General features: G+C 37.9%; 1 protein-coding gene across 7 annotated transcripts in view; it reads right to left on the reverse strand.

The window, feature by feature from the left end:
* Positions 1 to 15799, reverse strand: part of MITF (melanocyte inducing transcription factor) — a 211479-nt gene that overhangs the window by 17261 nt on the left and 178419 nt on the right. For 5 of the 7 annotated variants that reach the window (XM_045529641.1, XM_045529642.1, XM_045529643.1 and 2 more), the window contains exons 3-6: positions 12527 to 12754; positions 11383 to 11466; positions 9206 to 9301; positions 1631 to 1748 (exon numbers count right to left, since the gene is read on the reverse strand). In XM_045529641.1, the coding sequence (XP_045385597.1) occupies positions 1631 to 1748; positions 9206 to 9301; positions 11383 to 11466; positions 12527 to 12754 (526 nt within the window). Of the gene's footprint in view, positions 1 to 1630; positions 1749 to 9205; positions 9302 to 11382; positions 11467 to 11498; positions 12214 to 12526; positions 12755 to 13792; positions 13958 to 15799 lie in introns of those variants that run through there. The other 2 variants (XM_045529645.1, XM_045529647.1) reach the window with 2 other exon arrangements.

A 15799-nucleotide genomic window follows, 5' to 3' on the forward strand; every position in this document is an offset into this window, starting at 1 on the left:
AAGGCTGACATGAAACCCTCCCAAGTCGAAAAGCTCCCAAACGGATCTCTGCATCCTCTGGACTGGTTCATAGGAATGAACTCATTTTTTCAGAAACTGGTACCAGATTCCGTCGGAACCTGCTACCATTTAATGACCCTTAGGAGCAACTATTTCCTAGTTTGAGTGCTATAAAAACAAAAAGAGGAATAGTGCACAGAGGCATTTGGTGACAACTCCATGTGGAAAATTCTTTTAATATTTGCATAGCAATTCCTGTGGGCTCTCTGTGATAAGAGATTACTTTTTGCCTTACAGAGAGCAAAACAAAACAAAATTTAAAAAATAAACATGTTGTTCGATCAATCCTGGGATTCAGAAAGCTCTGTTACTTTCTTTTCCGAAGTGATATCCTTAAGCATTACACTATCATAACTTAGAGTTTTACCTCAAAATAGAAATCTCTTTTGCATAACTTATAGCCACTGAAGCATATATCTACACATATATATTTATTATATGAGTGTTATATATGCATATATATGCATATATCCATGTATATATGCATATATATGCATATATGTGTACAATATATATATAATTCACAAGCTAAATTCTCTCAATTGTGATGGTCAATCCAAATCTTTTTCTATTTTCTTTCTAACACAGAAGCATGACAGGCAGCTTTGACTTAACACATCCTCCACTTCAATGATTCTTAAGTTTTTTGTTGTTATAGTATTTTTCCTTTCTAGTAGGGTAAACTACTAGTTTTTTTGATCTTAAATGGCTTTTACTTATTAATTAATTACCTTTTTTAACCTAAATCAATGACTTTTTTTTAAATGTCTTTTTCCTGGTACAACTTTCTGAAATAATTTTTTTAAAAGGCATCCTTGAATAGGACAGGAATTTCCTATCCCAAATCCATACTCCATATTCTCAGTCTGTTCACCCAACTCTGTAGGATGTGAGGACCAAATAATAAAATGGGGGTGAGGGCCATAAACTTCACCATGGTAGATTGCCAATTCTAATACAGCTTCCGTCATGTTTTAATGACCACATGCCTTCCCTAAAGCATTAAGCAAAGTGGCGAAATAGGTAATTTCACACTTGTCTCAAGAACAAACAATACCCATGCCTCCATTTTATAATTTATTTTTTTCTTTTGTGTAATAAATCTTTTACACAAGATACAGCAGAAATAACAGGAGGCATCTGAAGATGTAAGAAATAATATTCTTACATCCCAACTGTGGGCCTGAATGTGTGTCAAGAGAAAATTCAGACCAGGTTTCTCAAACCCAGATGCCTCTCAGGGCTTGGCAAGAAACATAAACACCAGGTTGGGTGGAGACATTTACAGCTGAAAGTGTTGCCTGCTGCCTCCAACCCAAAGGGACCAGCAGCCATAGACACAGTGATTGGCGACATGCAGTAATGGTGGCCCCAATTCCTGGTATCTCAGGAGATACTGGAAACCAGCATTTGCATCTTAAAATACTGCACAATGTTTTCACCACTGCAGAGACCTAAAAAAGTATGTTCATGAGTTCGATATATTCTGGACGTCTCTATATTGATGACGACATCTAATCTGGAAGTGGACATAAATCTACAGTAGGAGGCACATTTGCTAGGTATTTACCTGTGAGCTCCCTTTTTATGTTGGGAAGGTTGGCTGGACAGGAGTTGCTAATGGCGAGGCCTGGAGGTGGCAGGCCTTGGTTTCCGTAAAGATCAATCAAGTTTCCCGAGACAGGTAACTAGAGAGAGAGAAACAATAACAGAAATGAATTGATGAACAATTCCTAAGTTTTTCAGGTAAAAACCACACCCCATTCTAGGCTTTATTTAAGAAAAATGAATTGATATAAAAAGTTTTTTTTTTTAAATAGGAAAACATGAGATATTTACTTTTTCATTCACTCACAGATATTAGAGTTACATGGTCTCCTTAGTTAGTTCCCTTTGAGACAGGAAAAGACAGAGTCTCACCCCAATGATATGGTTATACTACCTAGTTGATGGGTTTATTTTGAGCATGGAAACAACAGATAATATGGCAAATGCATTGTCTAGTACAACTAGTAGGATACATAAAATAGGATTCTATGTGAGATGACCTTTTTCACCAAATTATTTTTTTTCATCAAAGTTAATGTTCTTCCTTCCCTTTCTTCCTCACTCCCTGATTCTCTCTCTTTCTTTTGTAAGGAAAAGCAATAAAAAAATGTTTTCTTATTGGAAAAGAAATTATTTCTTTCCAAAAGAGAAAAGGCAAGTTTCCTTGTAATTGAAATTTTTCACAAAGCCACAAGAGGGAGCCCAAAGACTTTAAAAAAGAACAAAAATTTACACTTTAAAAAAAAATAAAAAAGAAGAAAAATATTTAGGTTTCTCAAGCTAACTTAAGAGTTTTTTCTCTAGTTCTGAATTGGATGTTTTAAAGCAGTGAACTCGTTTTTTCCCCAACATTTTGGGACTTCCTTTTGTTGTATATGTATTTTCTTGTAACTAGCTGGTTGCAGTAGTTTTATATGCCTGTATTTGTAGAAGAGGTCCAAGATGATTCCTCTGCCCATGTCATGAAATGAAGTTCGAAATATTAACTATGGAGAAAATAGTTAAGTGACCTTTAATTCTGCTTACAAACACCTAACCGTTTCCAGATTCAAACAATTCCTATAACCATGATTATAGGCAAGACTTTATGTCATTTAGCCCTTCTCTTTCTTGATTTCACACTCTGAATTTTACTCTACATCTGAGAAAAGTAAATTCAGAAAACATGTAAGTGTGAGTAAAGTTTTCAGTGACCAAGAGGTATCTAGTAAAGATTGTACTCAATAGAGTACCTTGCATCCTTTCAAATGACCATTAACATAGAGATGAAAATACACCATGAAATAAAAATAGAATCAAATGTGCTTCCCCTCATTGGTAGCCATTTGCAGCTATTCCTACGATGACTTCTAAACGTATACTCTATGAACTAAAGCCCTAGCTAAAGAGATAGGTGGGGGGGGGGGTGTATGTGGAATAAGGTATTTCCCCAAAGGTGAACCTGACACTGGCTCTAATAGGACTGGGAATTAGGCAGGGAGGACAGACACACCAGCACTGTTCAGCTCTCTCTTTTGCTCGTTTTTGAAGGCAGTATTTACAGTATGTGTATAAAACGTAACACACATAGCCCCTACATACATGAAAAAAAAAATAGACATTGCAGTCATTTAAAATGTCCTTGAACCACATTTCAAGGCCTTCTAACTAAGGAACTGATAAAAAGTGACTTTGATTATTAGCTGTCATTTCACTAAGTGGTTTTATTTGAAATAGGTCACCTTCTCAGGGTCAGCCTTACTCTGTGTGTATTGTTTTATTCTTGTCCAATTTAACACAAAAGCGAAAGGAGCTCATGTGTTTCAACACAGCACTATAAAAGGCCAAAGAGACAAAACTTATAAAGCTGTTATGACATCTGGTAACTCTTCTAGATTCCAAGGCTTTATTCCTGTATCTTCCTCGAGTTTCAGATTTGGGGAGACCTTCTGGGTTTGAATAAACCAAGAGCGTGACTTGAAAACTCAAAGCAATAAGCTAAAAAAACAAAAGTATTCCCATAGTTCTAGAAATGCAAATGTTTTCATATACAAATTTTATGCAAAACATGTAATTGTGTTATTATGATTATTTGTTAGGGATAAATAATAGCAAGTGATACATATCTATAAGTTATCAATGGATCTACACTGAACAGACATCTACTTCTAAGCTGCTCTGAAACAAGAACATATTTTCTAACGATTCTAAAAGATAGTGCACAGACAGGGTGGGAAAGAGAGCAGACTGGGGTTGTAGAGACACATAGGCAGAAATGGACTGAGAGGGGTGAAAAACCACAGAGAGGACTGCTGTGATTAGCATGGACTGACAGCAGTGCCACCAATAGGGGAGATGAGTTAAAATCTCTATAACAAGATGCTTCATCAGGCACTCCATGGAGGTCAGACATAGTTATTTCCAGTCAAAAAAGCAGCTTATATATCTCTCTCTCTACTTCTCTAAAAATTTCCTGCATTGGCTGCTTTTCCAATACTTGCTGATTAAGAGCAGGCTGCTTAGAGCATGCCAGAATATTTTGCTGGGGATCATCTAATTTTGTGGGTGCCTACTTTGGGCCAGGCGCAGAACTAGAATGGCATTTTGCACATGTTATCTTACTGATTTCTACAGAAGGAAAAGCCAAGGTTTTACCAAGGCTGCATGGAGGACCTTGGTAGGAGGCCCATGTTCCATGTCCCATGTTAATAGCAATAATGAGGGGTAATGTCAACATGCTGATGTCAACCAGTCAGACACTACAATTTTCAATTTATCTCCAACTGGGCCTGAGGCAATAAATACCCAGTTGCTCACTGGCCAAATATGGATACTTCAATCTACAAATTAATAGTGCAGAGATGAACAGCCTGTGCTCAGAAGTCAAAGACCCAGATAAAAATCCTGCTTCTGTTACTGACTTGCTATGTGATCTTAGGCAAGTTTTCTGACCTCTCTGAGGTTTAGTGTTCCCATTAGAAAAGTGGCAATCATTCACGTACAGGAGTTTGTAAGATTTAATAGAGATAAAGCAGGTAAAACACAGTGTCTCTAAGTGATCAATACAGTAGCTGCCATAATAATACAGTATTATAATTTTCTAGGAAGTACTGGATTCACACTTTACAGTTTGGACAGTTGAGCTATTTTCACTTTGATCCACAAAACTATCTGCCACATTAATTACTAAGTATACAGTCAATCATTGGACCAATTTTACCAGACTGCAATGCAAATCAAAGTACAGGAATCAGGGAATCTGCAGCGCGAAGGTGACCACTCATTATCCCAAATCAGGGCTTCTCCACAGGGTCAATGTCTGAAGACATTTTTTGTTGTCACACCTGGGGGCGGGTACTGCTGGCATCTAGTGGATAGAAGCCAGGGATGCTGCTAAATGTCCCAAAATGCACAGCAGTGCCCCTACAACAAACACTTATCCATCCCAAATGTCAACAGTGCCACAGTTCAGAAACTATGTCCTTATGGTGGCCTATGTGCTTTGTATTAATGGCTATTATTTGCTGAAGCTACTAAAAGGAAGATTGATTAAAATAGTGTAGCTTTCTAATTAAAAACCAGTCTCCTACTTATGCATTATAATGAAAGGATTCTGTGGTTCTTCTGCTGGGTTAAAGAAATTCACCCATAAATACGGTTAGCATCATAATTAGTTCAAAATAACACCTCTGGAGCTAAGAAAGCGGAAAAGACATCTTCCGTTAACATGGATGTCTTGCATCTTTGCTGGGTTTTTATCCAGCACATTAACCTGATGGACAAGATTTTACTCCCAGAGCATAAGCTGCACAGTGGACAGATGAAAGCCACACAGTCTAATCGGGACAAAGAGAAGGTAAACGTGCCTGGCTCTGTGCCCCAGCCGTGGTCTGAATTGACTTCTTCAATGTGGTGCTCCACCAAAATGAATATTTTTCCAAGTAAACGATAATTGTAAAATGTTATTATTTTTTTCTCTCTGGATGGTCCCCTTCTCTGAATATCAATTGAGCACTGTCAACACGAGCAAACTGGGACTTTTATCCTTTGTTTGTGATGGTACAAGAGGGCCCTTGTGCTCTCAGAATAGTTATTTCTAGACTTCAATTCCCTTAGGATAGTTTCCTCTCTAAGTGTTCCTTCTACTTTATTTTTTTTAAGTAGTGAACTTTAAATAAAGCATTTCAAAGAATCAAACAAAAGAAAAAAAATGCCTAACATGAAGAACATTAAACTTAAACTTTACTGTGGGAAAAAGTTAAAATAGGTTGTAGAAGCTTTTTGTTTGACAACTGAAGCCCAAGTTTAGCAAGAGCCAGCAACCAACCTTTAGTGAGAGTTCATCAGGGCTACACTGTTTTAAATGGTTTTTGTGGATTATCTCTTATAATTTTCACATTAATTCTGTTGCAGTAGATGCTGTGGTCATCCCCACGTTGCAGACAAGGAAACTGAGGCAGTGAGGTGAAATAACTCACTCAGGAGAATGCATTCAGATATCTGGCTCAGAGTGTGGGCTCCTAACCTTGAACTTTTATTGTCTTTCCCCAAATAAGAAAATCTTCCCATAATTTTGCTATAAGAAGACTCCAATGGGGCCATATTTAGCCTTTTATAGCATGGCAATATAGAACAGAAACGGATGCTGGTATAAAGTCAGTGACTTCTTAGGGTGGCTTCTGGGTACTCCTTTCCTGTCTAGGAATTTTTTTTTTTTTCCTTAAGGCAGGGGCTCTCTCTCTATCATCTCTGCCTGGAGTGCAGTGGCCTCATCGAAGCTCACTGCAAACTTGGAACTCCGGGCTCAAGCGATCTTCCCACCTCAGACTTCCGAGTAGCTGAGACTACAGGTACATACCACCATGCCCAGGTAATTTTTCTATTTTTTGTAGAGATGGGCTCTTGCTCTTGCTCTGGCTGGTGTCGAACTCCTGGCCTCAAGCGATCCTCCTGCTTCAGCCTCCCAAAGTGCTAGGATTACAGGTGTGAGCCATGGCAGTGCCTGGCCTTGGCTGGGAATTAATTCAACTCTGCCCAGGGGATCTTTCCTATTTGGAAATTCCCTGGAGATGACCTCTCTGTTCCTGAATTATCCTTCTCCACTCGAGGGCAAAAGGAGTCTCCACCTTCTAGACTGGTAAGCCCCATGAGAACAGGGAGCATACCTTACTCACCTTTGCATCCACAGCACCTACCCAGAGCTTGCCATTTTATAGTAATAAATGATAAATCAATCTTTGAAGTAGTTCAGGAGCAGCTAGATAATGAAGGAACAAGACCTCAATGCTAATACGGACTGACTGAAGAGACGTGGGTGCTCATTCTAAAGGAGAGAAGCACACAGGGTCAGGACGACTGTCTTCAGAAGACTTGTCATGTGGAAAAGTTCTCCAAGAAGCAAACTAGGACGCATGCTGGAATTTACAGGGAAACTCATTGTGAGGGATATCTTGATTATTAAGAATGATGTTATTCTAACATAAAGCTTGACACATTATAGTGCATGATGAATATCAACTGCATAAACAAATACTATTAAAATTATTTGAAATTATAATTAATAAATTACATTTAATAATCTAGATAATGTTATTGAGTACCACTTATGTTTCCAATGCTAAATGCTACACATCCTTTATCAGCTGAAATAACCATGTGACATTATTTAACAGCCCCATTTTACAGATGAGGAAACAAGAAACTTCAAGAAGCTAAGCTACCATGCAAGGTCACAGAGCAAATGACAGACTTAGGATTTGAACCTAGGTCTGGTTACAAATTTCTAAATCTGACCATTGTGTTTTACTGCTTCTCTAGGGAGGTAGGGCAGATCCTTCATTGGAGGTTTCCAAGAAAATGGATGCCTGATTTTTTGGTGGGGAGTGTGATGGATATGCAAGAGGAGGTTAATGCATTGAGTACTAGGCTGGATCAGATGACTTCAAAGGTCCTCATAATTGCGCGCGTGCACACACACACACACACACACACACCCAAAGCCAATCAATGATTTTACAAAATCATGTCAATTTTACAGTCTGATCACCCTCACAGAAAAGTTCTTTTGAGATGACTGGGCCATTGCTAATTAATGCTGCTAGAACAGTGAAACATTGTAAATATACCCATGTCTTTGGTTGTATTTATAGATTCCCTAGTGTAAGCTCCCCCAAGTGTTTTGCTCATGTTCACCCTAGGCTTCTGACTGCTGACAAGTAGTTTGTCTCATGGGATGCACCAAGTTGGAAGCAGAAGGGGTCTGTTGAAGTCAGCCAGGGATCCAAGAGGGCAAAAAGAGTCTTGCATAGAAACATTTATCAAAATGGCAGAACATTCGGATCTTCAAAAATCAGGGGATGAGTTTAAATGGGTGGGAAGTAGATAAACTCTAACTATTATAGAAGAAGCTTCGAGGGGAGTCCTCACCCTGCAAGAGTTCAAGGAAGTGAACTTAAGGAACTAAATCAAGATGGAAAAGAAAAGAAAATGCCAACTATAAGACTCAATTTGCTGAAGATTTTGGTGTAAATAAGCAAGGGCTATCTTGTTCCTTGGCCAAGGGAATTTACTATTGGAAGTTAGTCTTCCTTTTAAAAAAATGTTTTATTACAGTAAAAAGTAACCACATAACATAAAATTTGGCATCTTAATCATTTTTAAGTGTACAGTTCAGTTGTGTTACATATATTCACATTGCTGTGAAACAGATCTTCAGAATTTTTCATCTTGCAAATGTGAAACTCCATACCCATTAAACAACAATTCCTCTTCTCCCCCTTCCCCTCAAAAGATGTTAGTCTTTAAAAATTTATTAAGTATTGGTAGTATCACTGCTCTCAGAGAAAACAGAAAACGATTGGCGTGAGCATTCAAAGACCTAGCAAGCAGGCCTGGCTTTGACACATCCAAGCTATGTAATCTTGGGCAAGACTGTCTAACCTAGTTACAAACTAAAACTAAGGGCAATGATATCATCCCAACTTGACTCACTGAATTATTGCAAGGACTAAATAAGATCTGCAGTAGGACTTTGGTAAAACAATAACATCAGAAAAAAATGTAAGGAGTGAAGGAAAATAAATAATATAGGCAAGACTCCAAATTACAGAAAAAAATAAGTAACATACAAGAGTACATATGACCACTGGCTTATGAACTATAATTAAAATAAATTTTGTTGTTGAAGAAAAGTAACCCCAATGGGCCTCTATCACCTATGAATAGTAAAAAAAAAAACACCTTATCTAAAAACTGCATTAACTTTTTCAGGCTAACTAGAATACCACTGTGAATAGTACAATCCACAGTGGTTCCCTTGGCTGCAGTGTATTAAGCCAGGTGTGAGAAGGCAGGGGGAACTGGAATCCTAATGTTCTACTAAAAGTGTTCTTGGACTCCCGGGAATGTTAGAGCTTTATCACAGGGTTACTGATAAACTCATCAAATATTCTTAATTTCCAATGTTAAAGTCACTTACGTGTGATTCTGAGATAACTCTCCATTTTATCATTAGTAAATTTCTTAATGAATATGTTGCAAAGGTAAAGCAAAAGTCTAGGAAAAGAGGACAGAATACTAGAAATATCTCAAGATTTTCTTTAAGAAAAAAGATCAATACCGTATTTGCCATTTGCAAGGCAGGATCCATCAAGCCCAGGATTTCTTCATTATAACTTGATTCTAGGCTAATGATGTCATCAATTACATCATCCATCTGTAGGAAAAAGGGCAATGGAAGAGAGACAGAAATAAACAAAAACCATGCAATGCAACCCAAAAAGAGACCCATGGTCCTTGCTTACCCAAAGCAATAATACTCTTTATTTAGATTCTAAGAACTAACTGTCCTCTTCCCACTGAAGCAAAAATATTACTTAAGACCATTACCACTACTGGGTGATGAGAATGATACTTGCAGCCAGCATTAAATGAATGATTACTAAGTACCAAGCACTGGGCTCAGGGATTTTCATAGGCTAAGTTCTTTCCCCGAACAACAACCCTAGTAGGGCTGGTACTATTGTTATGGTGATTTTCCAGGTGAAATAAATGAGTAGGAGCTTGACTAAAGTCACACATCAAAGGATGGTTGGAGCAAGGATTTAACCCATGTTCTCAACGACTATGCTAAACTGCCTGCCCTAAACAGGAAAGATGAACCGGGAAACTTCATCTTGAATGACAGTTGCCACTTCCTTTTTTCCCTAAACACTATGCCTCGTACCCTTCCCTCACCCTTCTTGGAGAAGGAAAACACAGATGGTAATTCAGTCCTTTGGTTTCATAGGCACGTGTGGAGAATGTGGCTCCCAGGCCACTGGCTAGCCCTGCACCGATCTTACAGTGACTTGTAAAGTAAGTTTCTCTTTGTACAGCTGCCAGTATGCTTGCTACTCCCCAAGGAGTACACAAGGATGAGGTTATCATTACAGTCATGGAGCTGACATTCCCACTAGATCAATTTTATTCCTGAAGTACCAAAACATCAGTTATGATAATAAACAACAGTGATTACATGTGCATTGCAGCAGTTGCAAAGACAAGTCTGTGAAAACATTTCTTCGTAAACACCTTACGTATTTGAGCTAGTTGGTGTGTCTGTGCCTGGGTCTGAATAGTGCTTCGCAGGTATGTGGTGAAATCTCAGGATTCACAGGGATGCTCCTCTGTGTCTTTTTGCCACTTCCATTAAAGAGGAGGAGCTCCAACAGCACAGGGCTGGGGCTGGAATCCTGGTTCTCCCACTTCCTAGCTTAAGGGCAAAGCCTCTAATGGTTAATAGCCTCAGTTTGTCAATCTAGAAAATGGGGCTTAATAATATTTATTGCCTTATTGGATTCTTGTGAGATTTCAGCACAAACCATATAAAGTGTTCACAGTGCCAGGAGTATAGTAAACACTTAAAAAATGAGTCTAATTAAGTGACCCCTGAGAAGAATAATTGGCGACCAGTTAGAAATAACTGCTAGCACCCTGTTTGTTAGGTTCCATTTCTAAGTACACTTTTATTTGTTCTGTTTCTTTAAGAGATGAGTTTCTAATTGAGTTGGTCAAGAAGCAAATAGACCAAGGGACTCAAGAACAAAACCTTTCTTTGTGATTTTTAATTTATTTTGAGGCAAATAAAATTAGTGGGCTTGATGTGTTAGCATTTTTAGAATAATTTTTTTCTCCTATGAAAAAGTAACGCAATTTGATAGGAAATATAGAAAAGGAAAAAAAATGTTTTCTGTTGCTTATTATTCTCTGTCTATACAAACAAATATATAAATGGATACAGCATAATTTTATGTATCCATTAAATAGGATGTTATAGAAGAAACTTTACTTGGGAAAATATCCATTAAATATTATTAAATTAATGAACAAAGTTTCAAAATATATGTTCCATGATATTCCATTTATAAAGCAGCATATAGAACACACACATACTTTTTAGTTTTACTAATATCCTACAAAAATTATTAGCCTACAAATTTGCATAACATACACTGATGATGGTATATAAACGAAACATGGTATTTTATGTCTTATTTATTAAAATTTATGTATTTGAAGCACTTTTTGGTGATTTAAAGCAACTTAGGGGAAAAACACATTTTAAGTTTAATTTCCTTAGTCATTATTTAAGCATGAGATACTATGAAGAAAATGGCCCTGTCCTTAGTTTTCCGATTTAAAAAATTAAAAAACTCAATGGGGGGGAAATTAAGTCATCAGGAAGGTGTGATTAGCCACAAATAGAGATTCTCATCACCAAGTGTTACATCCCTGGGCTGCCAAGTCATTCAGTACCTGCATACACGACGCTCGTGAATGCGTGTTCATGCCTGGGCACTCGCTCTCCGCCCTGCTTTGCTCTTCAAACTTATAAAATCCCTGCAGAAACACAAGCAGAAACAGCCGATGACTTGGATTTGCAAATGGCTTTTCAATGACATGTTCTCACGAGCCTGATGACACAGCAACAAGATGAACTCAGCTTTCAAACAAAGTGGAATCAGACCAAGAGATGAAAGAATGAAGGAAGAACTTGTGTCAAATCATCTTGCTAGATGACAGACACGGACAGAGGAAAATAAGGCGGCTGGTTTGGGCATAGGGGAAAAGACTTAGTCCTTCTAGAAATTAAAATCAATCCAGCCTTAGAAAAGTCACCTCTGAACTTGCATAAACAGTTCAGAGTACAGTAAAATTCCACTGAAATGAAGCTCATCATCTCATAATTTGGAAATAACAGGCATTAAATCACAACTCTCCTCTCAAGTATTTTAATGCTCCAGATTTTGATGCAACAATTAGCTTGAAGGTATGTTTGAGTCTTGTCTCCAATCCAGCCTTTCCAAAAGCAGATTTAATGGGCAGTGGCAATTTTATCATGAAACGGAATGTATCTAGCAATTAAACTTTGGCTTTTCTGTTAAGTCCTCATGTGCTACGGTATTCAAATCCATCCACGTACATTCTACGCTTTTTTTTTTTCCCCAACTCAGGGAGAAATAAAAATAATATTCCAGACATTCACAACAAGCGGAACTTCTAAACCGCCTGTCCCACACCTTTTCTATTTTTGCCTTTCCTTTTCCACCTCCCCTTCTCCTCTCTGCATTTTCACTGCTCCGTAAGCTGAAAGGCATGGACTAGAAGACAGCACTCAGCTAACGAAGAAGGAAGCAAGCGGCAGGACAAAGTGTCCTTGCCTTCACGTTCCACTTAAGAGCAAGCCAGGTCTCCCGTCATAGGCCCTAAACCCAATAACCCAGAGACGGGGACAAGAGGCTGGAATGCCGCAACCACGTTGGCGCATCGGGGACAAAGGCTGTTGAATGTGGCCACGTGGACAGACTCCAGTCCGTAATTAAGTGTGGGAATAATATCCAACAGACAAGTTATTCAGTGTAAGAAAACAGGAGAGGAGAGGAGAGGAGACATGAATTACCTCTTTTTCACAGTTGGAGTTAAGCGTAAGCATAGCCATGGGGCTGTTGGGTGCGCTGCTCCCCGGCACCGGTGGCATGACATGATCGCCAGGCTGGTTTGGACATGGTAAGCTCAGGACTTGGTTGGCATGTTTATTTGCTAAAGTGGTAGAAAGGTACTGCTTTACCTGCTGCCTTTGGGCTTGCTGTATGTGGTACTTGGTGGGGTTTTCGAGGTGGGTCTGCACCTGAACATAGCCATGGGGGGAAAAGAAGACGGTGTTGTTATTTTTGAGATTCAGACAGTTCCTCTTTCAGGCACAAATATGAAACTGACCAGTCTACCAACAGAATAAATTATTAAGCCCCTGTGATGTACCAGGCACTGTGCTAACGGATTTTGATATTATTGCAGTTGAAAGTCTAACTCCTAGGATTTGGGGTAATACTTTGCCCTATTTTATTTCTCTGCTAATTAATTATACATCTCTTTCAAACCTTGTGCCCTTCCTTTCCTATCTAATAATTAAAAGTTTGAAACTATCTGCAGGGCAAAAATTTCCCCAACACACTTGAAAGGGTTTATTAAGATCAAAACAACAATCTAGAAGAAGGCGTTATAACTCAGTTTATTTCACTTTCCTTGGCAAACAGAACAGCTTTCTGTTTAAAAAAAAAAAAAAAAAAACTCCTTAAGAACCAACTGTAAAATGGTTGTAGAAAATAAATAGAAACATTCTGATGATTAAATCAACTAGCTGTGGGTTAATTCCTCCCACTTTCATTTGGACATGATTATTCAACATTTTAATTAAGAAAGAATTCAAGGTAAAAAGCAATTCCACATTAAGCAGTTTCTTTCAAATGCATAACACTTATATGTATGTGTTTTTAAAGGCATAATTATCAGCAAGCCACCAGGATACTTTGTCTCCTTTCCTATAAACATTAATACAGAATTAGAAATGCTTTTATTTCCAAAACCATGATACTCAATTTAAAGTCACTTTTTCCTTGATAAACACAAATTAACTTTATGAGCTATGAACAGGAGCTGATGAAGAGAGAGTATAGCCACACACTGGGGAAAAAACATATCCTTCTAATATTAACGTTCAAAACTACATTGAATTACTTCTTATGTCATCCAACAATAAATAGCATTAGAAGAGTAGATTTGTGCTTATCAAAAACAGTGTGCCTATTACGATAACATAAAAAAGGTGGATTAGTCAATTTATTGCATTATATTTCAGAGACTGAATATGAATAAGAATAAAGCTCACCTGATAGTGATTATATTCTAGCATTTCCAGCATAACAATGTTGTAGGTGGCCCCAATCCAACGAGAAACGGGTAGACTATTCTTCCCTCTACTTTCTGTAATTCCAATTCAAAGACTAACTGGCATAGAGAAGGCACTATAAACAAGGTATCCCGAGACACCACCGGAAACTTTATCACAGCAGCCCTTCTTATAATAACCTAAGCTAATTAGTTATGCATGTAAAAAAAAAAAAAAAGCTCGTTCACACAAGGGGCTTTTTTTTTTTGGAAATCCTACAAGTTTGGTCTTAAATATTGATATCAATTTTTCCCCCTGGCTTGACGTCACGGTTTTTTTCATAAATACAAAAGAACCTTTTTAAGTGATGAGCTATCAAAGTCAAACTCACTGTCAGATCAAGGCCAATTCACTATTCATCTTTAGTTCCAGTATTATTAATAGACAATTGGTATTTCTCTTTCTGTAATAGGTTCCAATAGCTGGATGCCCCCAAAAGCTACCATTACCCTAGATTTTTCTAATGGCCAAATAACTCTGCCACATCCGACTGCAGGACGGCCATCTTTTAGTATGGGAGAGAATCTGTGCTGAACTTTTAAGTCCAAGGCTTCTTCTTGCATCCTGGTCTCAACATGCACCGTACTCTTAGCTGGGTGGATGTGTAACTTGCCTACTGACCTCATATCATGAAGAAGGGGAACGATCCTAAATAGAATGCAACACACACACACACAAACTGGATGCATATTTATGTGGAAAAAAGAAATAAATGTCTCTCCAACTTAACTCTTAAACAAGGAAGCATGAAAATTTTTACTGAAAATATTTACTGAAAATTTTATAATTCTCGGGTCTAGAAAAGAATGAGGTATCATATAGGACAACTGATGCATTTATGTTTGTTCATTCCATTTATTTACTGTTATTGTGTGCTAAACACAATAAAAAACATAGACTAGATATTGTGAACACACAGAAAGCAGATATAATTTCCAGCTTTATGAAACTTATAGTCTGGAGTGAGGCAAAAGCAGAAAAGAGACAAACTGTTAACAATATACATCCAAAAATTATAATAAATGCTTAATACTCACTGCTCAAATGGAGAGATGATATTTTAAGCACAAAAGTCTGAAATTCGATAATTTTTGTCTACATGCCCAGGATAATGAAGTCCTTTAGGTTGACAATCTCAAATTATTTCAAATGACTGATTTAACATGCACACAGAGGTTCACAGAGACGTTTTAAGTTTCATAAAAGGGTCCAGACACGATAATGATGAGGACAATAGACATTACTAAAATAAACATAAAATGAGGGCAATGAGTGTAATGTGCTTATTTCACTATTACACTTAAAAAAGAAAGAGCTACACATTTAAAAATAAATGTTAATTCACTGGCAGATCCTTATTCTTTAATGAATCAGAACATAATGCTTCACTAAGAAAAAAAGCAACTTGCTCCCTATTTGTTGCTGTCAGTGAGGTCTTTACTACAAACAGGATTGGGTAAGCAGAGTGGGATGTATTTTGTTCTTTTATTGCCAGTGTCTTTTTAGTTTTCAGGTAAGTTAGAAGCAGATGGCCTATTAACACTATGCAGCAGACAGAACATCTCCAGCTGTTTCTAACCCAAACTGCTCAAACAAGTAACATAAATGAGGGAAATGAGCTGTGAGGTAATAAGGAGTAGTGAGGTCTGTGGCAAACCAGAGGACACATGTCTCATCTAAGAGGAATAGCAGATCTAAGCTGCAGCCGCTTATGGCCATGTGGGAATACCGGTTCAGTCTAGCTAGATCTCCCAATTTTTCAAGGGTAGCTGGCAATCTGAACTTCTTTTGTAAGTGAAATCCTCTTAAGTTGAGAAAATGGACACCCCATTGTTTTGTTTTTCATACAGTACAAGACTCAGCCCACAAACCACTAGTACATGGTCTCTGTTTTACATCGTCTATGAGGATATTCTTCACATTGACATTCCCGGGGCGATGGCCCAG

Source organism: Lemur catta, chromosome 18 (genome assembly GCF_020740605.2).
Source record: "Lemur catta isolate mLemCat1 chromosome 18, mLemCat1.pri, whole genome shotgun sequence".
Lineage (NCBI taxonomy): Eukaryota > Metazoa > Chordata > Mammalia > Primates > Lemuridae > Lemur > Lemur catta.